At 40.9% G+C, this 26,242-nt stretch overlaps 1 protein-coding gene across 5 annotated transcripts in view; it reads left to right on the top strand.

The window, feature by feature from the left end:
- COL6A6 (collagen type VI alpha 6 chain) overlaps positions 1 to 26,242 on the top strand; it is a 130,064-nt gene that overhangs the window by 31,229 nt on the left and 72,593 nt on the right. For 3 of the 5 annotated variants that reach the window (XR_014077720.1, XR_014077723.1, XM_081573202.1), the window contains exons 8-18: positions 3,996 to 4,565; positions 10,872 to 11,215; positions 11,300 to 11,378; positions 16,472 to 16,626; positions 20,032 to 20,124; positions 21,626 to 21,679; positions 23,939 to 24,010; positions 24,094 to 24,120; positions 24,450 to 24,494; positions 24,585 to 24,638; positions 25,422 to 25,484. Coding sequence is in view for 1 of the 5 variants with exons in the window: in XM_081573202.1 (XP_081429328.1) it covers positions 3,996 to 4,565; positions 10,872 to 11,215; positions 11,300 to 11,378; positions 16,472 to 16,626; positions 20,032 to 20,124; positions 21,626 to 21,679; positions 23,939 to 24,010; positions 24,094 to 24,120; positions 24,450 to 24,494; positions 24,585 to 24,638; positions 25,422 to 25,484 (1,556 nt within the window). In the remaining 4 variants the exon portion in view is untranslated. Of the gene's footprint in view, positions 1 to 3,995; positions 4,566 to 10,871; positions 11,216 to 11,299; positions 11,379 to 16,471; positions 16,627 to 20,031; positions 20,125 to 21,625; positions 21,680 to 23,938; positions 24,035 to 24,093; positions 24,121 to 24,449; positions 24,495 to 24,584; positions 24,639 to 25,421; positions 25,485 to 26,242 lie in introns of all 5 variants that reach the window. The other 2 variants (XR_014077721.1, XR_014077722.1) reach the window with 1 other exon arrangement.

Raw genomic sequence — 26,242 nt, 5'->3', positions numbered from 1 at the left:
TTAACACCAAAATCATTTTGTATTGGGGTATAGCCGGTTGTGGTAGTTTCAGGTGGACAGTGAAGGGACTCAGCCATACATACGCATGTATCCATTCTCCCCCAAACCCCTCTCCCATCCAGGCTGGCACATAACACTGAGCAGAGTTCCATGTGCTACACAATAGGTCTTGCTATATTTAAAACAAATAACTAACAAAATTCACCATTTTTTGAACAGACTGGATTTATTGGAACACAAATGGGTTTTTGCATACCACTTTCACCCACAGAAACTTCTTCTTTCTGATCTTTACACAAGAAATCAAGTCCCTCTCTTGCTCAGAACTACTGGTTGAAGTCCTATCTCCTCCAGTCCGGAAGTTCCCTGTCCCTTCACATGTTTCTCTTATGGCACAGGCTCGCTTGAAACATGGAGGCCAGGGCTGAACACCCAATTTTAGCCTCAGATGTTTCCAGAGCAGAGAGCATACAGGACTTCTGCCCTAGATGCTATGTTTCTGTTCCGGCAGCTCGAAATCACATTGCCACATCCATGTATGTATGTATTCATTCATTCATTTGTTCAGCTGCCAATTTACAATTTTGTATCAAGGGGAGATTATGGTCTTTTAAAACTCCTTAGTATTTTTATTAGGATGCGTTTTACTAAAAATACCAAGTATTTTTATTAAGAGAGTTAATATTAATCCAGGATTTCAATATCTTGGTGCAGTTCCTTTTAAAAATTATTTAACTTTCCTGTTTTTCATATGCTGTGCCTCCTGAGAATGCAACTACTATCTTTTTCGTTCACAAAACTAACAAAATCCATCTGGATCTCAACAAAAACGGGGATGAATCTCTCACCTTCTGTTGGCCAATGTCTAAAATTCAGTCTGACCTTTTCAAGTCCCCTGTAGAAGTCGAAACTGAATTTTTATACTGAATGTTCTCCCTTGGGCACAAAGAAAGTTCATTTCCTTTATTTGAATCTGAAACAAAGGAATTTAATGAACTAACCAGTTTGTGAAGGATCCATTCACCTGATATTTTATCTCTACCTTGCTTATCTCAGCTACAGAAATCTCAGATATCTATAATCTTTTATGAGGCTAAAATGAGAATTAATAAAGTTAGGTCAATGATGAGCTCTATGGGGAATTCAAGGAAATTTTAATGCTTTCCAGAAGGCTGAAGGACACACATGAGCATGCGCCAAGCATAACTCATTCTCTGGCAATGGCCTTTCACATTCTTTTTGTTAATTTTCTGTGATAAGACAAGGGCAACATCTCTAAACCACAGTGCATTGTTCAAAATCATGTCTCTCAAGTGGACATTTTTGCCTGTATGCACCAGAAAGTGGGCTGGTTAAGAGACAAAGAGACTAGATATAGGCTGGAAGTCTTGATTCTTAAAACTCAATTTGCCAGAAATGAGAAAAGTGCTTATTGACTCAACTGGCCAGCATGGCCAACTCAATAATAAAGACCATCTGTCTGTTTGTCCGCATCCCTAGGTGGATGTGTCATTTATTTTTCTTGTTATGCTACCACTGTTGCTGGGCCTTCTGGAAGAGTTAAGCCTAGATTGCAGGTGAGAAGTACTTTTCTGTCGCATCATCCCCAGTTCTCTGGCATCTCAGAAAAGAAAACGATGTGAAGCCACACAGAAAAGAGAAGCCTAAAAGGGTGTGGGACTGCGTCTCATGCCGACTCTGTGACATGATTGTGTGTTTTTGTTTTCTCTCCAATTAATGGGACCACAGAGTGGCATAAGCTAAGAAACCACCTTCAGAAATAGCATTTCCCTATCAGTTCAGTTCAGCCACTCAGTCGGACTGCAGCACGCTGGGCTTCCCTGTCCATCACCAACTGCTGGAGCTTGCTCAAACTCATGTCCATCAAGTTGGTGCTGCCATCCACCCACCCCATCCTCTGTCATCCTCTTCTCTTCCCACCTTCAATATTTCCCAGCAACAGGGTCTTTTCCAATGAGTCAGTTCTTCGCATCAGGTGGAGTTTCAGCCTTAACATCAGTCCTTCCAATGAATATTCAGGACTGATTTCATTTAGGATTGACTGGTTTGAAAGCCTTGCAGTCCAAGGGACTCTCAAGAGTCTTCTCCAACACCACAGTTCAAAAGCATCAGTTCTTTGGTGCTCAGCTTTCTTTATGGTCCAACTCTCACATCCATACATGACCACTGTAAAAGCCATAGCTTTGACTATACAGACCTTTGTCAGCATAGGAATGTCTCTGCTTTTAAATATGCTGTCTAGGTTGGTCATAGCTTTTCTTCCAAGGAGCAAGTGACTTTTAATTCCATGGCAGCAGTCTGATTCCCTCTTCATGGCAGCAGTCACCATCTGCAGTGATTTTGGAGCCCAAGAAAATAGTCTGTTACTTTTTCCATTGTTTCCCCGTCTGTTTGCCATGAAGTGATGGGAGCAGATGCCATGATCTTCATTTTTTTGAATGTTGTTTTAAGCCAACTTTTTCATTCTCCTCTTTCACTTTCATCAAGAGGCTATTTTGTTTCTCTTTGCTTTCTCTATTAGGGTGGTGTCATCTTCGTATCTGAGGTTATTGATATTTCTCCCAGCAATCTTGATTCCAGCTTGTGCTTCAACCAGCCTGGCTTTTCACATGATGTATTCTGCATATTAAGTTAAATAAGCAGGGTGACAATATACAGCCTTGACATATTCCTTTCCCAGTTTGGAACCAGTCCATTGTTCCACATCTGGTTCTAACTGTTTCTTCTTGACCTACATACAGAGTTCTCAAGAGGCAGGTCAGGTGGTCTGGTATTCCCATCTCTTGAAGAATTTTCCACAGTTTGTTGTGATCTACATAGTCAAAGACTTTAGCATAGTTAATGAAGTAGAAGTAGATGTTTTTCTGGAATTCTCTTGCTTTTTCGATGATCCAGTGGATGTTGGCAATGTGATCTCTGATTCCTCTGCCTTTTCTAAATCCAGCTTGAACATCTGGAAGTTCTCAGTTCATGTATTGCTGAAGCCTGGCTTGGAGAATTTTGAGCATTACTTTACTAGCGTGTGAGATGAGTGCAATTGTGCGGTAGTTTGAGCATTCTTTGGCATTGCCTTTCTTTGGGATTGGAATGAAAACTGACCTTTTCCAGTCCTGTGGCCACTGCTGAGTTTTCCAAATTTGCTGGCATTTTGAGTGCAGCACTTTCACAGCATCATCTTCTAGGATGTGAAATAGCTCAACTGGAATTCCATCACCTCCACTAGCTTTGTTTGTAGTGATGCTTCCTAAGGCCCATTTGACGTCTCACTCCAGGATGTCTGGCTCTAGGTGAGTGATCACACCATTGTGGTTATCTGGATCATTAAGATCTTTTTTGTGTAGTTATTTTGTGTATTCCTGCCACCTCTTGTTAATTATCTTCTGCTTCTCTTAAGTCCATACCGTTTCTGTCCTTTATTATGTCCATCTTTGCAAGAATTGTTCTCTTGGTATCTCTAATTTTCTTGAAGAGATCTCCAGTCTTTCCCATTCTATTGTTTTTTCTATGTCTTTGCATTGTTCACTTAGGAAGGCTATCTTTTCTCTCCTTGCTATTCGTTGGAACTCTGCATTCAGATGGGTGTATCTTTCCTTTTCTCCTTTGCCTTTAGCTTCTCTTCTTTTCTCAGCTATTTGTAAGGCCTCTTGAGACAACCATTTTGCCTTTTTGCATTTTTTCTTCTCAGGGATGGTTTTGACCATGGCCGCCTGTACAGTGTTACAAACCTCCACCCATAGTTCTTCAGGTACTCTGTGTATCAGATGTAATCTAATCTAATCTAATCATAAGGGATTTGATTTAGGTCATACCTGAATGGTCTAGTGGTTTTCCCTACTTTCTTCAATTAAAGTTGAATTTTGCAATAAGGAGTTCATGATCTGAGCCACAGCCAGCTTCTGGTCTTGTTCATTTGACTTCCCATGCTCAGTTAGAGAAGGAATAACAATCTGATTTTGTTGTTGTGTTCTTTGTAGACTGTGAAATTGAAAAAGTCGATCTTGTGTTCCTCATGGATGGTTCGAATAGCATTCATCCAGATGACTTTAGGAAGATGAAGGAATTCTTGGCGTCTGTCATTCAAGACTTTGATGTCAGTAACAACAGAGTGCGTATAGGAGCTGCCCAATTCAGCCACACCTACCGGCCGGAGTTCCCACTGGGAACATTCATCAGCAAAAAGGAGATCTCGTTTCAGATTGAAAACATCCAGCAGATCTTTGGATACACCCACATTGGTGCCGCCCTCCGGCAGGTGGGGCACTACTTCCGGCCCGACATGGGCAGCCGGATCCACGCAGGAACCCCCCAGGTGCTGCTGGTCCTCACGGATGGCCAGTCCCAAGACGAGGTGGCTCAGGCCGCCGAAGAGCTGAGACACAAAGGTATTGACATCTACTCTGTGGGCATCGGGGATGTGGATGACCAGCAGCTCGTTCAGATCACTGGGACCGCGGATAAAAAGCTGACAGTTCACAACTTTGACGAACTGAAGAAGGTCAAGAAGAGGATTGTTCGTAACATCTGTACCTCCGGGGGTGACAGCAGTGAGTATCCAACAGGTCCCTAGGGTGGATGCCTTCTCTGGGGCTGGGCGGAGAATGCAGATCTGTGCCGGTTGATTTCAAATGGAACTTTCCACAGTTATCAAGTGTTTCCTGTCCCTTGTAGACTGAGACACAGGATATGAGACTGTCAGTTTTTATCCCCTGGGAGCATATGCCCTCTTTGTGATGGGAATGCCTCACCTTCTGAAGGTGTGAGGACAAGGCCTGTTTACCCTCTGGTTGGTTTCAGAGCCTGGAGAATGTGTCCCCCCAAATAAACTATTTGACAGATTTGGGTTGCCTGGCAGTGGAGCTGCCAACTGCTGCCACAGGCAGGGAGGGAGCATCTTAGAGTTTAGAGCGTTAATGTGAAACTTCAACACAGAAGTTGGTAAATATCTCCTTAAAAATTAGCACATTTTGACATTTTTCCAGCAGATGGAAGAAAAGGTCTTGAAGGAGAAATAACTTTTTCTAGTTTTATAAAAGTCCCCACTGGGTTGGCCATGATTCTGTATAACTACCTATGGTAAAGAGTAACCCTAGATTTCCACCAGGGAGAGGAAGGCTACACGATTGTTAACAGGCAGCTCTGGAGATGAGTGGTTAATGGACTATAAATGCCCATTTAATAGCCACTTTTTCTTGCACAAGTGGCTTAACTTTCCGAAGTTTAATTTTCTCATCTGTAAAAATGAACCACAAAGCATCTAGTTCAAAAGATCATTGTGAAGATGAAATGAGGAAATGCATATTTAACATTACTTTGAATAAACATGACACCTGGGACATCATTATCAAGTCACTTCCCTTTTGTCTACCATTGACCCATTTGATTTATTCATGGGGTCAGCTCTTACCTTGCCCCCAGTCACTTTAAAGAAGTAAGTGAACCTCTTCTCGGTGATGAATACGTCCATCCTTGTATAACTCTTCAGACTTCACGCTCAGTCAAGTTCGCTCTGCTTTCCCTCTGCAGGCCGATCACCATGACCAAGGCGGCCCCTGGTTGACGTTTTAGCCCTCGTCCCCCACCTCCCACTTTGCCCCCTCCTCCCAGGCCTTGCCATCTCCTTACTGATCGTGGTGTCCAGCCTCTCCAGCATGGGCTGGCCAAGGGAGATGGGCCAAAGGGGATCAGGAAAGTTCTTAACTTGATGGCACTTTTCAGAACTTCATTTTCTCACAACCCTTGTCTAGAGCTGGGCCCACTCGTGACTGATTCAGAGACTTCCCCTCGGCACGTTTGTCAGGTACATCTGTTCCCTTGAGGAAGGTATGCATCTCTCAATTCCAGCTGTTTCCTTATGCCTTCCTCAGCTTCCGGGCATCTAGGGATGCCTCCTGCTTTATCTGCTGCTATCTCTTTGCCCCTCCAGGGAAGCCTTCTTGGATGGGAAACCACAGAAGCCCAACACAGCTCTTTCTTATGTGTAGCCGTATCAACTCCATGGGAAACAATTACATGTCAGTTTCCTGAAACCCTGGAAGTTCCAGCCCCCACTGTCGGTGTTCCAGCGTGGGTGCCTCCCCTTTGTAGAAAGCAACATGACATCATGTCTCACTGTTTAGAATTTCTTGGCTGTATCATCTCCAGGTTACCTCTCAAAGTGCCTCTCTCGTCACTTCAAGAGGACATTACCTCTTCTCTTTGTGTGCGTGTGCGCACTTGTGGGCAGAGACTTAGGGCACCCCAACTGTCCCCTCCATAAGCCCTCCCCTGGGCTCCAAGCACAAACCGTCTGTAAGGCCCAGTGTGTGAGCCAAAGTTTAAGAGTCCTGCCATTGGTCAGGACTGTCTATGTAAATTGCACCCCACTTTCCTCTCATACTTTGTAATGTGCCTGGTGACCTCAGCCAATCCTTCCACACGCGTTTCCTGTTTCACATAAAATACCCATTTCCACTGATTCACATTAGGCTGAAAATGATCTTGGAACCATTTAATCTGTCTTTAATAGGGTGAAAGAAAGCCAAGCGGAAAGTCAAAACAGAAGTCATGAATGTATAAATAAATAAGAAAAGTACACTTTAAAGATAAACTTCAAGTGATTACTGTTGCAAACAAGAATGTGTGAGGCCTTTGTGGCCAAGCTGTGGTCTGAGGACTAATGAGGCTGGAATGATAAAGCTGATAAAGCCTGTGCAGAAATAGTGGAGGATACCAGCTCCTCTTAAACAATAAACTCCCAAATCAAGGGAAATCAGACAGTAGCTTGATGTGTCTCAAAAGAAACCAGATTCAGAGCCTGAACATCCAGCTTTGCTTCTTATTAAAACATGTACCACTTTGGAGTGGTCGCTAGCCTTCCTTAGTTTTCTCATTTGTGCAGTTAAATTATTTCTGTTTCTCTGATTGTACTTAGAATTTAGTTTATGGGAAAGGATGGTTAGCTGCATGGAGATATGAGGGGAAAATCAGTATTTCTTGTGCCTCTATAGAGGGTCAAGCATTTTCAAATATTATAAATGCATTGTCTCATTAAACTCCCAAACTCTCTGTGGTTTGTATTTTCATTCCCATTTACAAATGAGGAAAAGGGAGATCTAAGGAATATTGGAAGCCTGGCCCAGATTTTACTGGAGGCAACAAACTAAGCAAACTTTAAAATCTATGTCTGTCTGATTCCAACCCATTTGTGGGTTGTTGAATTTTTTGATATAGTGGCTGATTCTAGGTTTTGTTGATATAGTTGCTGCCTAGGTTATCTGGTGTTCATGTTATAAGTATTTTGCTTCAACTATGAATTGCTGAAACTTGTTAAGACATCATGAGTTTATATCTCAAAAGCTTCTGCTATGTAAAGAAGCCACTCACTGCTAGGCTGTCACTTCCAGCAGCGTAATATAGCACTTGAAACTTCATGACCCAGCATCACTGGCTACCCAGGAGGTGGTGAAAGTAAGGTCATTCAGTGTAGGGACTCCAGACAGGCCTGGATCTGATTCCCACATGCGAGGTCCACAGTAATAACCGTGAGACCTCGAGCAAGCCTCTCTAAGCCACAGCATCCTCTTCTGCAAAATGAGTATTAGAAGCATTTCTATTTATTCTGTGTGTCATAGGGACACATGAGGAATGCATGAGGACAAGCGTGTGTAAATATTCAGTGAGTCTTAGTAACTCTCATAGCATATTGCCAAAGGTATCTTGAAGTGATTTTATAAGTCCAGGTGCATAGAGTGATAGAGTAGTTTAGTTCACGAAAGGACAGTTTGCCAAGATTTCCTTGGTTCAGAAACTTTAATCGTTTAGCAGTTCAGAGCTATATTTCAATTTAATGCCTCAATATATACCAAATTCCCCTAAGCAACTAAACCGAACCCTGTTTTCTTATCTTCATTCAGGCTAGTCTCCTGATTTTTCTTGGAGTCTACCTGTTCTAACCGCCCAGAGGAGACCCCCAGTGGTTTTCAGGATATGGACTTGCTGCCTTTTCTGGCATGGAGCCATGACTAGGTAGCAAAAGAATTCAGAGTATCGCTCATCTTTCACATTATCATGGAAGATGAGTCAAAAAGGACATTCAAGCAAAGGGCAGTCTGATAAGGATGGAGTAGACACACCTTCAGGAACTGACTCAAGGCATATGGGAAATATAAGAAAAAAATCAATGGTCATTTCCAACTTTTCCTGACAAGGATCTCTTTATGTTCCTGTCTTAATGGGGTTCTCTAGAAAGCAGAGTTTAAAGCACAGTTTATGTGGTAGTACTCCAGTGGGAGTACAGTCCTGGGGAAGCGAGAATGAGTGATACAAGAAAGAAGAAAGTAAATGTGAGATGTATGTTACCAAGCTAGCTACAGCTTCTGAGAAGGCATCCCTGGTACGTTGATCCTGCAGAAGGTCACCCAGGGAAGTCACAGAAACACTGCCCAGACCAGCCGATCGGGGGAAGAAAAGCCGGTTATCTACTGGTTCCTTCCCACCTTCTGCCTTTCACTGGTCACAGTTCACCCCGTGGAGAGCTGCTCTCCCACACTACAGACTTGTGTTATCCAGCCCTTTGGAAAGCCAGACACGGGAGCGGCAGTGTGTTGAATCTGTGGCTGAAGTGTTGCAGGGGGCCAGAGCTCCCGTGAGTTCAGCTGGGTTGGACATGGGTTGGACCAGAGTCATTGAGGACCTACTGCAGGGAGAGTGATGGAGGCTGTGTCAAACCCTGCCCTGACACACACAGTGTGGGAGACCCAGCAATGGTGCCACCAAGCCTCCCCAGGGGACAAATGTCCAGCTCCTGGGTGTGTGTGCGGACAGCGGATCTGGGAGGTATATAAACTAGGTCTTTACTTAACTGTAGGCGTCCTTTGTGGCTCATCTGGTAAAGAATCCCCCTGCAATGCAGGAGACCTGGGTAAAATCCCTGGGCTGGGAAGATCCCCTGGAGAAGGGAAAGGCTACCCACTCCAGTGTTCTGACCTGGTGAGTTCCATGGACTGTGTAGTCCACGGGGTCACAAAGAGTCAGACACGACTGAGCGACTTTCACTTTCACTTCACTTACATAATTATATTTTCTAGATCTTTCTTTCTCTTTTTTTCATCTAAGATACCCCCTACTTTTAAAGTTCCAACAAAATTTTTCTCTTACCCCAGCTAATAACCACCAACAGCCCAACTTTGTGCTTAAAATAAGTGTTTTCTCCAGAATCTGTCTTCTAATCTTATTAATATACCCTACTATCTTTACCGTATTTCTTTCTTTTTTAAAAAAATTTATTGAAGTATAGTTAATTTATAATGTTGTGTTAATTTCTGTTGTACAGCAAAATGATTCAGTTGTACGTATATATTCTTTTTCATATTCTTCTTCATTATGGTTTATGATAAAATGTTGAATATAATTCCCTGTGCTACACAGTAGGACCTTGTTGCTTTTCTATTTATGTATATGGTAGTTTCTATCTACTAATCCAATTTGTCTCTCCCCCATCCCCTTCCCTCTTTGGTAATCATAAGCTTTTTCTCTGTGTCTGTGAGTCTGTTCCTTAAATAAGTTCATTTCCTTGACAGTGTTTCTTAATACTAAAACTCTGCCGACAGGGAACCAGGAGACCGTTACTGTCTTGCCCAATCCTTTCTTTTCCCTGTTCTTTTGTACTTTTATCTTGAAATATATAATCTTCTTATTTTTATAGACAAGAAAATTAACGCTCAGAGAGGTTAAGAGGTGTGGCAGAAGTGACTTAGCAGGAACACGCTAGTGTCGCAGCGCTGAGACTCAAGCCTGCCTCCCTGCTCCCAGGCCCCACACTGCTAGCTGTCACATTCTCAGAGCACTAGTTTACTTGTTTTTACCACCCTCAGTAGCCAGTCCTCGCCCCTTTTGATTCCCACTCCTGCTATTCTACTACCATCCTTCATTATTTCTCTTTGGAAATCCACTTTTAGCCTTCTCCCTAGCCCACTTCCGAAACCATCTCTGCCTCATCTTGTTAGCTCCGAAGGGCTCTTGATTTGAGGGCAGACGTCTCTGTAGAGTCTGCAAGGTCATTCCATGAGAGCCCACTTGACTTATACGATCCACTCTCTCTAATTGTATTTAGACATATGACTGCCACCTCTGGACTGTTCCCCAAATTCCATTTCTTTGATCACATTATCGTGGACTCATTAGTCAATCTGAATTAGTTAAATAAACACCAGGAACTGATTTACTAGATTTTGTAACTTTAGTAATCTAGGCAAAAAGTTAAAATACTCCATTATTAAAGAGGACAGTTCCTAGGAATACTCAATGATGACATTTTGGCATCTTTGTTTGTTTCACAAGAGAGTGTTTTCCTTGAAGGCAGTAATGTGTTCTAGTAATTCAATGGTTTTCTGTTCAGGGATCAAATTATCAAAATCATTCCTTTAGGGGTTTTTTTTAAACTTACTTTTCTAAACAACTTTCTGTTTTCAAATGTTTTTCCCTTATAATTATAATTTAATACTTGTTGAATGACTTCAGTTGATAGGTAGCATGAAATGAATTTCCTCTTTTAGACTATTAACATTTCCACAGCATGTTTCAGTTATTTAAGTGACTCTTCATAGCTTCTTCAGTGGAGACAATGGAATCTTTCAGAACTTTGTTATAGAATCATGTAGATTTTATAGATGCTGGGGAAAAACAAAACCACTTTAACAGGTTGTGAAAGAGTGATTCTGAGCCTTTCCAGTATTCACATCCTCTTCCTTGTTTTCCAACTTTATAACTGGGATGGAAACAAGAATTCCAAGTCTCATGATTCAACCATGACATCCAAGTCAAATAAAGTTCTTTATTGGTCTAATACAATACGCTTTTCCCTTGAATCCTAGATTGCTTTGTGGACATTGTGGTGGGATTTGACATCTCAACTCAGCAGAATGGGCAGACTTTGCTCGAAGGCCAGTCCTGGATGGAAACCTACCTTCAAGATATCTTAGGTGCCATCAGCTCCCTCGATGGGGTAAGCTGTGAGGTGGGCACGGAGACTCAGGTTAGTGTGGCTTTTCAAGTGACCAATGCTGCAGAAAAATATTCCCCCAAGTTTGAGATCTACAGTGAAAACATACTGAACAGCTTGAAGGATATAACAGTTAAAGGACCATCTCTTCTCAACGCAAACCACTTGAGTTCTCTATGGGATGCATTTCAAAATAAGTCAGCTGCTCGGGGAAAGGTAACTTAGTTTTATTTTATTTATTGGTTTGGGGTTGCAATGACTTCCTTTTTACTCATTTTTCTTTTTTGAATACTCTCCTAGGTGGCTCTCTTATTTTCAGATGGATTGGATGATGATGTTGAAAAACTTGAACAAAAATCTGATGAACTTAGAAAACAAGGTACCAAGCATGGGAAGGGCTGGGAGAGGAGTGTTGACAAACTTTGTAATCTCAAAACTGAGTCCTGGCTCTTGCATTTCCAGATTCTCAGATAGCACTGAGTTTGCAACCTCTCCACTCTGGATGCACTTGGGAGGGCAAACAAGCTCCCACAACATTGTGGCATCTACTTTTTTCCTCCTGCCCATATGAAATAGCACTGAGTACAGAGTCTTATCCTTTCTCTCGTATTACTTTATTTCTTCTCCCTAAGCTTTCCTGGAGTATGTTCCTGCCTCCTTTGCCCCATGCTATCTAATATTTCTATGTCTTAAGTGCCAGCAGAAGTGACTTGACTAAGGAATGGGAGAGTTGGACTATTTTCTTCTAACACTCAAAGTTTTCAGAGTTGCAAGTGTTGGTGGACAAGTTTACTCATGTCTTGGGACTTCGTAATCAGTTCCTTCTTTCAGATGACAGATGGACCAACTATGGTGTTAATGAGTTTTTCAAGCTCTGGCACCAGGCTTTTGGCTTTAGGAACCAATGCTCGTTCTGATTTATTGTCCATTTGTACTAAAACATGGATCAGTGGAAGGAAAATGCATTCACATGTTTTGGTTTGACTAAGAATAGAAATAGATTTTTGTAAGTAGATGTTACTGGTACCCCACCCAGACCCCCCTTACAGACAGGCTCCCTCATCATCCAGCTGCGATGAGTGTTGGCTGCTCACATGTTACCCACAGGTTCCCCCTTTCTCTGAGGAACTGCCCTTCACCAACCTTACCTGGAAGATTACTCCCTGTTCCCATCCTTGGGCACCAGGTAGAGTACAGAGACTTGGATGCCAATTGCGTGGTGTAACTCAGGCTCCAGAGTTCCCCACGGGATCAGGCTGAAGCTAGACTTTCGCTGAAACAATGTCTCGCTCAGCTCCTTCCCCAGCCTGACCCTGCTTACCTTTGTTCCTTTCTTTAGAGAGTGCTTCCCCAATAAATCATGGGCATCTAAATGGCTATCTCAGGCTCTGCTTCTAGGGCATCTGATCTGTCTCTCTGGTTAACTATTAGAGGTGGATTGAAAGTGAAAGTGTTAATCACTCAGTCGTGTCTGACACTTTGCAATCCCATGGACTGTAGCCTGCCAGGCTCCTCTCATGGGATTCTCCAGGCAAGAATGCTGGAGTGGGTTAGTGTTTCCTTCTCCAGGGGATCTTCCCAACTCAGGGATCAAACCTGCATCTCTCACGTCTCCTGCATTGCAGGCAGACTCTTTACCACTGAGCCACCACGATTTTGTCTTTTCACTGGTTCTAATTCCTCCATCTTAAACAGATCACAAAATTCACTGAATTCACAGCTGAAGGGTAAGGGTTTTATTTTTATTGTATTTACTAAAGCTGCTTCTCTCTATTCTATCATCTTGGCCTTTATTCCTGATCTGAAGAGGAAATATTAATGAAGACTGGGAACAGGACCCTTGGGTGGATAGGCAGGGCTTTCAATTTCAGCTTTTCTTTTGTGCGGGAAGATGTACCTTTGCAGACAAGATCAAAGTTTTCTCCAGAAAGTTTCTCCTGGAACACCCAGATTTCTAAGACCCATCTTCTTTTTAACAACTCCTGAGGGAAACTGGTGAATGAGTTTTGACTTTAGAAGATAGATTTTGAATATCCTCAGAAATTTAGAATCTTTTTCCAGTATTCAAAATCAATTATATTTCCAAATGCTGACAGTGAAAAACTGAAAAACAAAATTTAAAAATCCATTTACAATGTATACACAACATGAAATGCCAAGGTATAATTTAACAAAATATAGTTGTCTGTTTGCTGATAATTACTAAAACAATGATAAAAAAAAGACTGAATATGGTTAAATGTCAATTCTCTCCAAACAGATCTATAGATTCAATTAAATCACAATCAAAATCATAGCAGGATATTTGTTAATGTACAAAAAAATGGTTCAAAATGTATGTGGAAATGCAAAGGACCCAAAATAGCCCAAACAACTTTGAAAAAGAAGTAAAGGTTGGAGGACTCACACTAGCTACAGCCTTTCAATGGGAAAGATAAAAGGGTGTGGGCCACAATGTTCTTTGAAAGGTGTTGAATGTCTCTCAGTTGGAACAAAGAGCACCTCTGGCTGTGACCTCCCATATTTACCGTAGATGCTTTCAGTTGATGCTGAGCCCTTGATCTGTTAACCCAGGAGAGCCTCTCTAACTTGAGGCCCCAGACTCTATACATGTAAACTGAGCCATCACCGTGGAACAAGAGAAGCCCAGGAGAAAAGGATCCTCAGGGATGGATATCACTTTATCCATGTAGATTGGGGTTTAAATCAGTTTTTTCACTTTAAAAAATCCAGTACTCTCAAATCTACTCAGTGATTCTTTATTCTCCCAGTTTTTGAAAGCTTCTTTTTCTTAATTGCTTTTTTAAGAATTGAAAACACTGTGTTTAAGATCACATGAACCAGATGAGTCTGGAAAGATCAGGATTGGAGTCCTCTGTCCTGAGAAAAGTGAAAGTGAGAGAAAATGAAGTCGCTCGGTCATGTCTGACTCTTTGCAACCCCGTGGACTGTAACTTACCAGGCTCCTCTGTCCATGGGATTTTCCAGACAAGAATACTGGAGTGGGTTGCCATTTCTTTCTCCAGGGGATCTTCCTGACCCATGGATCGAACCCGGGTCTCCCACATTGCAGGCGGATGCTTTACCATCTGAGCCACCAGGGAAACCCGAGTTACAAATTATAGTTATATGCGTATTTCCTGCACATCAACAACCCCATGGTTCTCATAACTCTTAAACTTCCACCTTTCTTGGAACTTACAAGAAATATCAGATGTGAGATCTTTTCCCCGTATAGATAGACCCACCGGCATGGCTCCTTTTGATCATTAGACACCAGTTGATGAACTTGGTGCTCTTCATGGCCTCTCCCAGCCCCGATCCCTCTTCTCCCCATCATTCTCGTTCTTGGAAGTGACCTGTCTTTGTTTGCTTGAGATAAACCAGAGACTGTCAGCAGTAATACCAGGAAAGTTCCAGCAAACTAGGACAAGTCAGTCACCCTATTCTTTGGTATTTCTTCCTTTATTTCGTGTCAGCAACCACATTGCTTGCCGCTTGTAGAACTTGAGCCCTCCAACTATATCCCTGAAACTGTGTTCTCTGCATTCTCCTTTTCCTCTCAAAGTCATATAGAAACTTATATAAGAAAGCACTCTGGACTCTGCCAAGTCCTTGAATGTTCTTTATCTCTTCTGATCCTTTGGTTTTTAAGTCCCATCTAAAGACTTCTTCACCTATCCCTAATAAAGTGAGAAAAATTATGCCAAATAGTTATGTTTTCATAACACTAAATGTATCCAACTTTAGCACTGGCCTTTATTATTATGTCCTTAGTGCATTTTTGTTATTAAAATGTCCTTTGAGTGTAAGCTTTGGAGTCATGCTGTCGGGTGTAAACCTTTGCTCATCTGTAAAATACAGCTGTAATCATACTTACCTATAATGTTGTATTTATATCTTAAAAATAAGATAATGCACATAAATCACTTAACCAATGTCTAGGCACATAGTAATTATCAATAAATGAGAGCACAATTGTTGCATGGTTACCTCCACCCTAATGAATTGCCAGGTTTATTACTATCACCATTTAATGTCCTGACTTTATAAAATAAGTCAACCCTTTCTTAGTCTCTAAAAGTTTTCTTTGAAATATGTTGATCTATAAACTTCCAGAGTCTATGAGTCACAGCTCTGGTTGGTTATATGACATTTGCTCTGAATTGCCTTACAAGAGATCTTTAAGTGTCTCTTGTACAAGTAATTCCAACTGGATTGTCATTTGCTTCTCAAGCTTTAATGTGCATGTGAATCACCTGGAGATTTTATTAAAATATAGGTTCCAATTCTGTGGGTCTGAATGGGGCCTGAAATTCTGCATTTCTGATAAGCTTCCAGATGAAGGCACCACTGCTGCTCCATGGACCTCCCTTTCAAGTGGCAAAAATTTAAAATACTTACTTTCTTGACCCATGAATTCCTCTGTGCTTTAGTATGCCCTGTGGACTCTTTATTACTATTATTAAGTATAGTTGATTTATAATGTGTTGGTTTGTGGTATAGTGCAAAGTGATTCAGATATACAGAGGTGCAATCTTTTTCAAATCCTTCCCTATTATGGTCTACTACAGAGTATTGGATACAATTCCTTGTGCTGTATAGTAGGGCTTTGTTGTTTATTTTCTGTATAATAGTTTTTGTCTGCTAATCCCGAAGTCCTAATTTGTCCCTCCCCACCTCTTTTCCCCTTTGGTAACCATAGATTTGTCTTCTATGTTTGTGAAGATGCCAGCATACAGTCTGTTTCTGTTTTGTAAATAAGTTCATTTGTATCGTATTTTAGATTCCTCATATAAGTGATATCATATGGTATTGTCTTTCTGACTTCCCTTAGTACAATAATCTCTAAGTCCATTCATGTAGCTGCAAATGGCATTATTTCATTCTTTTTTTATGACTGAGTAATATATATATTACAGGTATCACAGCTTCTTTATCCACTCATCTCTTGATGGATATTTAGTTTGCTATGGTGAATAGTGCTGCTATGAACTTTGGGGTACATGTATCTTTTCGAATTACAGTTTTGTCTGGATATATGCCCAGGAATGGGATTGCTGGATTGCGTGATAGCTCTGTTTATAGTTTTTTGAAGAACCTCTGTAATGTTTTCTACAGTGGCTGCACCCATTTACATTCCAACCACCAGTGTAGGAGGCTTCCCTTTTCTCTGTGTAGTCTTTTAAACTCACTATTTTACTTAAAGTCATCAGAGACCTCAAGGATCTGTTATAATTTATTATATAAATTATTCTCCAATTTAATTAGTTTTGAAAAATGGAAATTCTTTTGTTCCCTGGTGATGATCTTGTCACTTGTCAGTTTTACAGTGTGTGGTTGGGGAGAATGAACAGTAAAATGAGTTCCTCTTGCAACTGGCTTCCTGGAATAGCAACTTTCATACATATGCAAAGAGGTTAAAGTAGCCATACTTTCCTTAACTGGAGAATTGTTGACTGTGTTGGCTAGGCCTGAACGCCCTCATAACTGTTGCTCTGGATGGACCCACCAGTTCCAGTGACCTGGCTGATCTTCTGTACATTGAATTTGGGAAAGGATTTGAGTACAGGACACAGCTCACTCTTGGGATGAGGGATCTTGGGAGCCAATTGTCAAAGCACCTGGTGAGTTATTCAGAAAAGGCTTATGAGTTTAAATTTTCTATTTGTTTTGTATATAGCTTTCATATTTAGGTTTATGAATGTGAACAAATTTTGTTCATTTGGGAGTAGAACCAGGCTCTTCTGATTTTGTGAAAAGCCAAAATAAGGGGGTGTTTTAAAGAAACATCATAAAGTAGAGCAATGTCAAAGCTTGTTTCTTTTTGTTATTGTTCTCTGCTTATTTATCAAAATATAGTTTATTTACAACATTGTATTAATTTCAGGTTACAGCAAAGTGATTCAGTTATACATATATATATGGATATATACATGGATATATATATATGGTGGATATTCTTTTTCAGATTCTTTTCCCTTATAGGTTATTACAAAGTATTGAGTATAGTTCCCTGTGCTATATAGTAGGTCCTTGTTGGTTATCTATTTTATATACAGTAGTAGGTTTATGTTAATCCCAAACTCCTTATTATCCTTCCCCTGCAACTTTCCTCTATGGTAACCATTAGTTTGTTTTCTCTGTCTGAAAGTGTGTTTAATTTATATGCTTGGCCAAAAAAAAAAAGAAGAAGAAGAAGAAACTAAATAGCCCGATAATCCTGCCCAATTGCAGTCAATAAATACACCGCCAAAGGGTGTCTGAGCTGGAAGAGTGACTTGGCTAATCCCCCAGTCAGCCAGTTTTCACATTCCTTGCAAATACTAAATGCCAAAATTCACCACACTGAATATGATTCTGCTATTTAAGATATGTGTTTTCTCTGCAAATGGCCTATGAACAAAGCTAATTCCATAGAGTTCAATTGAAAAAGGAACATCTGTTCCAATCTTGGAAGAAAAACTAGTGACGTGATGATGGACCTCCCATGTCGTGCTTTACAATGAAAAGATGTTTAAAGGTTGTCTTGACTGACGGAAATTTTTGCCTTATGATCTATTTCTAGAACCTAGCCTCTAGATAAGATGCATCACAATCCTGAAGCATACAAGAATTCAAACTAGCTTGGTGAAGGTTTTCAAGTTATCTATGACTACTTTCACCTTTAATGAGTGACTGAAAATTTGCAATTTGCTTATAATTTATAAAATCCGTAATCACCATATCAAGACACTTCCCAATAAGGTGCTAGCTACTGCTACTTTCTTTTTTATAATTAAATTTATTTATTTTTGGTGGTGCTTTAGTGGCTAAGTTGTGTCTGACTCTTGAGACCCCATGGACTGTATGTAGCCTGCCAGGTTCCTCTGTCCATGGGAGTCTCCAGGCAAGAATTCTGGAGTATGTTGCCATTTCCTTCTCTAGGGGATCTTCCCAACCCAGGGATCAAACCCGGGTCTCCCACATTGCAGGCGGATTCTTTGCCATCTGAGCCACCAGGGAAGCTCTATATATTTTTAATTGGAGGATAATTGCCTTACATTCCTGTGTTGGTTTAATTGAAGGAAAACTACTTTACACTCCTGTGTTGGTTTCTGCCAAATATCAGTGTAAATCAGCTTTGGGTATACATACCTATGTCCTTTCCCTCTTAAACCTCCCTCCCTACCCCACCCTTCTAGGTTGTTACAGAGCCCCGATTTGAATTCCCTGAGTTACAGAGCAAATTCCCACTGGCTATCTAGCTTATGTATGATAATGCATATGTTTCCATGTTAACTCTCGCCATACATCCCACCATCTCCTTTCTTGCCTTCTGCCCATGTCCATGAGTCTGTCTGTATGTCTGTGTCTCTTCCCCGCTCTGCAAATAGGTTCATCAATATCATCTTTCTAGATTTTATATATATATGCTAATAAATGATATTAGCTTTTCTCTTTCTGACTTACTTCACTCTGGATAATAGGCCCTAGGTTTATCCACCTCACTATAACTGACTCAAATGCATTCCTTTTTATGGCTGAGTAATATTCCATTGTATATATGTACCACAGCTTCTTTATCCATTCTCCTGCTACCTTCTGACAGTAGATCTTACATATAGATATTTGAACAGTGTGTTCAGTGTAGTAATTATGTAAAAATAATTGCTTAGAGAATATAGAAGTTTTGTTGTGACGTAATGCAGAAGTTTTCTGGTAATTCCTTTCTACATGGGAAAATGGTGTCTATTTTACAAATTTTTTTTCTGTCTCTGAAATTTGTAATTTAAAGGGTAACTCATAGAGGGAGGAAGTTATTCTTCAAACAAGGTTATCAGTTTTTAGATGTCACATAAATGCAATACTGTATAAGAAATGTTTAATTTTAGAAATAGCCCATTTTAATGTTAATAGTAAAATATGTTGTAGGATGTTAGTGATCCAAAGAAAATTGATATTATCTAATACAAAGTCACAGAACCCATTTTGCTGTTGTTGTTGTTGTTTGGTTTCACACATTTCAAGTTTTATTGGGTTTTCTGAGGTTTACGGGGGAAAAACAGAGAATTTTCTAATATCAGAAAAGAACCAGTATATAATAAGAAACAATTTAGAGGAGAAATTGTGAAATGGTTATAACAAAATATTTTCCTTTTTCATCACACTAGAATTTTGATGGGAAACTACTCAACACAAAGATTGATTCTACTCTACTGAGGCAAAGCACAGTGTTTATCACAGACAGAAGTTCCCTTAAAATAAATCTTATGGGTTAATTGTTCTCCAGGCAAGAATACTGCAGTGGGTTGCCATTCCCTTCTCTAAGGGAAACGAACCTGGGTCACTGGATTCTTTACTGACTGAGTCAACAGAGAAGCCCCCAAAATGTGATGGACTATGTCAATTTTTCAGGGGATGACTGACTAGGTCCAGGATGAAATTCACTCAGATTTTAAAAATATATAATACGTTTTTTGGTCAGAGTCAAAAATGTAACCAGAGTATAAGATCTCTTCATGGGCCCACCCTCTACAGCAGGTGCTTCTGAATGCTGAACACGTAATTGGTGTCTTTGAAATCCTGTCGCACACAAACTGTTCTAGAAGTGTTGACCATTGAACTCCATGCCAAGCAATGTGATAATGGACAGTGTCTAAATTCTCCAGCATACAAATATTTCACAAAGCAGGAAAAGGGAAAAAAAAAAACCAGCATGTATTCTTTTTACTGAACAAACTATTAGGGGCAGAATTATATAGGATAATTAACAATACCATGGTCAATGTTGGGATGGTGTGGGCACAGGAGATCCCATTAATAAATTAGCATGCAGTGAGTTGGCTGTGGCTAAACTGATGCTTTTTTGAGAACACAAGAGCATCTTTGAGTTGATTCTGAATTCCTCATTTGGAAGAGAATGCAGGTCACAGAGGAAAGATGAAAGGTAAAGACTCTCCCTCATCCTCTCTAGAGCGCCTTGAGCTCGTGTGTGGGTGTGATTTGGGCAGTGATGCCACCGAATGTAATGTGTTCCTACCCTCCTCAAGGTCAATGTTGCGGAAAGGACATGCTGCTGTTTATTCTGCAAGTGCATTGGAGGAGATGGCACGAGGGGGGACCCTGGACCAGCAGGGAAAACGGTGACTTTAGCTGCAATAGTGTCTCACTTTATTTGAATATAGTATGTTTTTCAGAAACAGGTTTAGGTAGAAATAAGGGCTCCTAGGTAGAGCCTTTGAGGTAACCATTTATCACACTGCTTACATGTCAAATTAGATAGGCTTCTTCTTGGTTTTCTAAATTGGAGTCTTTTAGGGATGGGATGGGGAGGGCGGTGGAAGGAGGGTTCTGGAAGGGGAAAACATGTACACCCATGGTGGATTCATGTCAATGTATGGCAAAACAAATACAATGTTGTAAAGTTAAAAAATAGAAAATAAACTAATTAAAAAAAAAAAAGAAAACTTTTTTATACAAGCATCAAGAGAAAAACTGCTTATGGGACCTCCCTGGCAGTCCAGTGGGTATGAGTCCATGCTTCCACTGAGGGAGTGTAGTTTCAACCTACATGCCAGGCAGAACAGCCAAAAGAAAAACAAAAAAAAGAGAGAGAGAGAAACTGCTTAGATTGTTGATTATCCAGTGTCCCGGCAGTGATGACAAAATGCAGAAAAACCAGCTTGGATCTCTTATGTTGAATAATGAAAGCCTCCTAAATACTAATGAGTCATTTTAATTTCCATTTTTAATGGCTGTAGAGTCATTTAAATCAGATAGGGAGTAAGTTGTGTATTCTGCTGAAAAGCTAGATCAGATCACCCTGTCACAGCAAGAGATGCTAAGATGTTTCATTCAGCTCTACCCAGACCAAAATACTGCCAGAAATATATAAGTAAAAAACAGACCAAGTCTAAAAACAGTAACTAACAACAGATTCATATATTTCCTAACCCAAATAAGTTAATGTACCCTTATGTAAAAATATGATTTGGGGTTTGAGGAAGTGTTCAAATATGCATAAACATACCATGGATGTGTTTAACAATTTCAGTACTACTTATTTATATGTGTGTTTGATTTTGGATAATTTATAGATAGCACTGTAACTTCCAAATCACCATGGCTGTCTCTCTAAAGAAAGTTTTTGGGCTAATTATTTTCTGAATCCTTTGATTTCATGTACAGAGAACGGTAGGATTTTTTTAAAACAGGTATCAGGAAAAATGGAAAGAAATATGTGTGGTCTATTTTACATGTAGCATAAATCCTCAAAAAGAATTTTTAATGAAAAGAGAATAATTCTAGCCTGTCAGGGGCAAATATAGCTGTGTTCATTGAATGTTTGTCTAGGAGAAAAACTCCAGCTCTATAAACCCCAGCTCTAAACCCCGGAGAAAGCTATGGAAAATATGTTTCTCACACACCCACCCTTGAGTTATCTGGATACTTGTCTCAAAACTCCATTTATTTTTATGTATGTAAATGCAGCTTAGGTTGTGGAGTGGGGTGGGGGGGGCTGTGTTTTGCAAACTCATACTATTCTACATAAAGTAAAACTGTGAAGTTGAGGAATTTCTGCTTGATTACCTCTGAGTTTTGGTCTATGGAGTGGTAATGTATCCTTCCTTTCCTTATTCCCAGGGACTTCCAGGTTTTAAAGGCAGTGAAGGCTACCTGGGAGAGGAGGGCACCGCTGTAAGTCAAGGTTTTTCCAGCTTCATTTACTCCTAAGAACATATCTATGCTATGAAATTATTTGTATCAATTCAGAAGGAAGCGAGAAAAGTCAAGTTCTAAGGATTCACATGCAAAGTCTGAGGTTTTTCCAGGTCACCAGTGTTTTATTAACCTACTCTCCCCTCTTGGACTATCCACCAACACTGTATAACCAACTCAATGGGAAACTTCTCTTTTTCACTAGGAGTGTCAAATCACTGCCATTTCCCCCTTCCATTTTACACGAGTAAACCCACTCACCACACTGTTTATCTAGGACCTTGCCCTTTCTTGCATCTATTCATCCATTTATCTTTCCTTCCTTCTTTCCCTCCTTCCTTCCATCCATCCCTTTAATAAGTGTATATTAAGCATCCTACAATTTATCACATTATTTATCAAAGACCTCAGCATAAATAAACTCATCATTTGTTTAACAAATACATCTTAAGGCATCTTTCCATGTGCCAGGCACAGTACTAGACCACAGGAAAAAAAAAAAAAAAAGATTGCTCCTATCTCAGGTAAATTCCAGACTAGTGGAAAGACAAGTGGAAGTGGTGGGTCTAGTTGTTATACACAAGGACCCTGCTGGAGGCATATGAGGTGCAGTGCGATGGGTGTAGAAGTGCAAACACCTAACAGCCTCAGGTGACAGCCTGCGAGGAAGGCTGCAGACAGGGGGTGATGCCTAGCTGGCATCTGAGGACACGTAGAACTTTCTCCAGGCCAAGAGGGGGAGACTGTTCTACTACAGCGAGAACAATGTGATCAAGGGTGGCAACTGAGGCAGAGAACTGTGTGTTTGCGGAATGACATATGGTCAACATGGCCAGAATCCAGGACACAGTGAGAGGAGATTCAGTTGCAAGACCCAGAGTTCTGGGAGTCTCGAATACTCTAGGAAAGACTTGGAGGTGTCTTCCAGTTGATGGGCATCGCTTAATGATGTTTAGTTAGTTAGTTCAGTCAGTCATGTCCTACTGTGACCCCATGTACTACAGCACGCCAGGCCTCCCTATCCATCACCAACTCCCGGAATTTACTCAAACTCATGGCCATTGAGTCGGTGATGCCATCCAACCATCTCATCCTCTGTTGTCCCCTTCTCCCACCTTCAATCTTTCCCAGCATCAGGGTCTCTTCAAATGAGTTAGTTCTTCGCATCAGGTGGCCAAAGTATCAACATCAGTCCTTCCAATGAACATTCAGGACTGATCTCTTTTAGGATTGGCTTGTTGGATCTCCTTGCAGTCCAAGGCACTCTCAAGAGTCTTCTCCAACACCACAGTTCAAAAGCATCAATTCTTCGGCACTCAGCTTTCTTTATAGTCCAGCTCTCACATCCATACATGACTACTGGAAAAACCATAGCCTTGACTAGACGGACCTTTGTTGGCAAAGTAATATCTACTTTTTAATATACTGTCTAGATTGGTCATAACTTTTCTTCCAAGGAGCAAGTGTCTTCTAATTTCATGGCTGCAGTCACCATCTGCAGTGATTTTAGAGCCCCCAAAATAAAGCCTGTCACTGTTTCCACTGGTTCCATGATGCTCAAGCACAGGATTAAAAATGCCTAGGGCATGGGTTTAGAAAGCATGCTCAGGCAACATCATGGAGGATGACAAGGTAGGGGTTGCAAGTAGAAGTCTTGCAGCAGCAAGTGCAGGACAAAGTTTAGGACAATGTGAATAGAGATGTTAAGGAGGTTGAGTGGATGTACCTTGGTGACCACTGGGAGTGGCTGAGGATGACATCTTTGTTTCAGCTCACAAGACCGCACTGGCTGGTGGGATTACCAGGACAAGGATCGCAGGAGTGGTTTTGGGTTAAAGATAGAAAGAGAGAAAGGGAAGGAATTTTGTCAAGAAATGTGCCCCCTGCTTAGATCCTACCTAGAGCATCATGCTCCGATGTCTCATCAACCCTTCACCATCTGTTCCCGGAATGTCTTCTGAAATCTTGAGAATGCATTTTAGCTGCCAGTTGTTGTATGTCTGTTTTACTTAGATACTACCCCACCCTGGAGAGTATCCAGGTGGGATCCAACACAGAGGGTTGTCATCACAGTAGCTCTGATTTACTTCTACTTTTAGTTTTCATAAGCATGAATTTTGGGTTATAAACCCATGAGCTGTTGCACTTTTTTTTATCCAACACAAAGGTTGTCAGATTTCCAAGACAGATTCCAGATGACAATAGGAAAAGCTCATCTGAGTATGTGCTCTTCCTTAGGGAGAAAGAGGAGCCAGTGGACCAGTGGGAGAACAAGGTACTAAAGGATGCTACGGTGCCAAAGGTCCTAAGGTAAGGATTACGCGAAACACTGAAGTCTTCCCAATGTTAATTCCTTTCCCTACACTAACCCCTACTGTCCTTTCTATTTTCAGGGAAACAGGGGGCTAAATGGACAAGAGGTATGGTACCAAACATCATTTATCTGCCCATCTATTACCTAGATGTATTTTTATTTTTGAGGTGATTGACCAGTAGATTGTACAAATGAAGCTTTGTTGATCTTCCTTTTTATTGCTGATCATTTCATTTTGTTTACTCATGCCTTTTATTGCAGGCAATGTTTATTATTGGTTGACAATTTCTATGACTCAGTAATCTTTAATATGACCCAGAGCCAGCCCAGCAAAGAGCATGTGTATAGAACACAAAATTAGACTTTTTATTTGGTGTCTGGCTTCTTTCCACGTAAATGCAATGCACTGTATTCTGATCACATCTGTCTTTTCAGGGAGAAGTTGGGGAAAGTGGAATTGATGGGTTAAATGGAGAACAGGTAGAACCTCCTCTTTGTATCACGAAAACTCTCTGAGTTAGTTCTCATTAAGAAAATGAGAATTTGAGTTTATTGTTCTCTGTGTTTTAGGGTGACAATGGTCTTCCTGGAGCAAAAGGAGAGAAAGGCAATGAAGGAGCCCAGGTAGGCATTCAATAAAGGGACAACGTAGAAACTGTACTGGGAATTAAAGGTGTGACTGACAGTAAAACAACTACACCAGGTATAGCTGTCAGCTAGGTTCATGAAAGTGTTTTAGGATAGTCAAAAGACCTCAACTGCATGCAACAAGAGACATTTATTTCTGATGTGTCTGGGAAGTTCAGCTGATCCAGGCAGTGCCTGGCTGACCTTGGCTCGTGCGCCTGTAGGTTGGCTGGGGGTTTGTGTCACTTGTCTCCTATTCTCCTTCTGGGAGCAGAGAGCTGCCCTGCCATGTTGACCAAGACCTCTTATGGCCATGGCTGAAGCTCAAGGGAGCAAGTAGAAAGACACAAGCTCTCTCGAGGCCCCTTGGGGCCTAGGCTTGGCACTCTGATGGCGACACTGTAGATCTTACTCTTTCTGTTGACCAGAACAAGCCACGGCCAAACTCAGGGGTAGGGAGTCAAATATGGATAACCTCTCTGAATCTCGGTTGCCTCATCAAAAGAAGGATAAAGCCAATACCTGGGGCATACAGTAGTTATAAAAAAATGGACAAGACAGTGAATCTGTCTGGAACATAGAGTTCACCACTGGGGCGAATAATTGTGGCCACTTTTAAATTATTCACAGGGTGCCTGAAACTGCTGGTTGTTCCTCTTTTCTACAAAATAACGTTAGTAGGAAAATATTTAATAATTCAAAACAGGGAGAAGATAACTCTTTGTTTTTATTAATGTCATTTAAAATTCTTGGCCTTCTTCTCATTTGTGTTGACTTTAGGGAATCCCGGGAGAGAGAGGAATTTCTGGGGACTATGGAGCAAAGGGCTCGCGTGGAGACCCAGTAAGTGCTTGGACCGAGGGCCTGTAAACTCATGTCACATCGGGGCTCGTTTCTCATCAGCACTTCTGGTGGGGAGAGGGAACGCTGCTTTAAAGGATTACCGTAGCAGTTCTGGATTGAAGTCGTCATGGGCACAACTGTTTAGAGTTTTAAAAGCAAGTCCCTTGTGCCTGATACTCTTCGTGTACAAAATGAGTATGGACAGTGAGACAGCCTTGCCGTTGTTTGCATGTGTAATTTTTGAGAAAACATTTTCAGAACTTCCTTGTGCTTCAGAGCTATGAAGGAGTTCCCCCCCATTCCATTATCTTCCTCAGGGTACCTCAGATATGGACAGGGTGAAAGAAATGGAGCCATTTCCTTTTTCTCTTCTCCAAGAGTCTTTCTCCACTGAGATTATTAGCTTCATTTCCTTGAGTCCAAGTCAGCTAAAAGTACATTAGGCAAAACGTATAATCCAGAAACACTTGCTTTAATGGAGATGCGACCCAGTTGAGTAGGCATAACCTACTCCAAAACAAACAGGACGTGTGCCAACCTAGGGGATATGCCAAGTCCATTGGACATCAGTACTCTAGGACTTTGATCACCCACACGTCAATCTTCAAAACCTTAATGAATTAGGATTTTGTAGGTTTTTTAAAACATTTATTGAAACTTTAGAAATTGAGATATAATTGTGTATACAATGTGATATCTATATAACATTGTGTAAGTTTAAGATGTACAACAGGTTAGTTTGATATATTTATATGTTA

This window comes from Giraffa tippelskirchi, chromosome 2, assembly GCF_054371585.1.
Source record: "Giraffa tippelskirchi isolate mGirTip1 chromosome 2, T2T-mGirTip1v1.2.pri, whole genome shotgun sequence".
NCBI lineage: Eukaryota > Metazoa > Chordata > Mammalia > Artiodactyla > Giraffidae > Giraffa > Giraffa tippelskirchi.
This window is presented reverse-complemented; position numbering and strand designations above follow the sequence as displayed.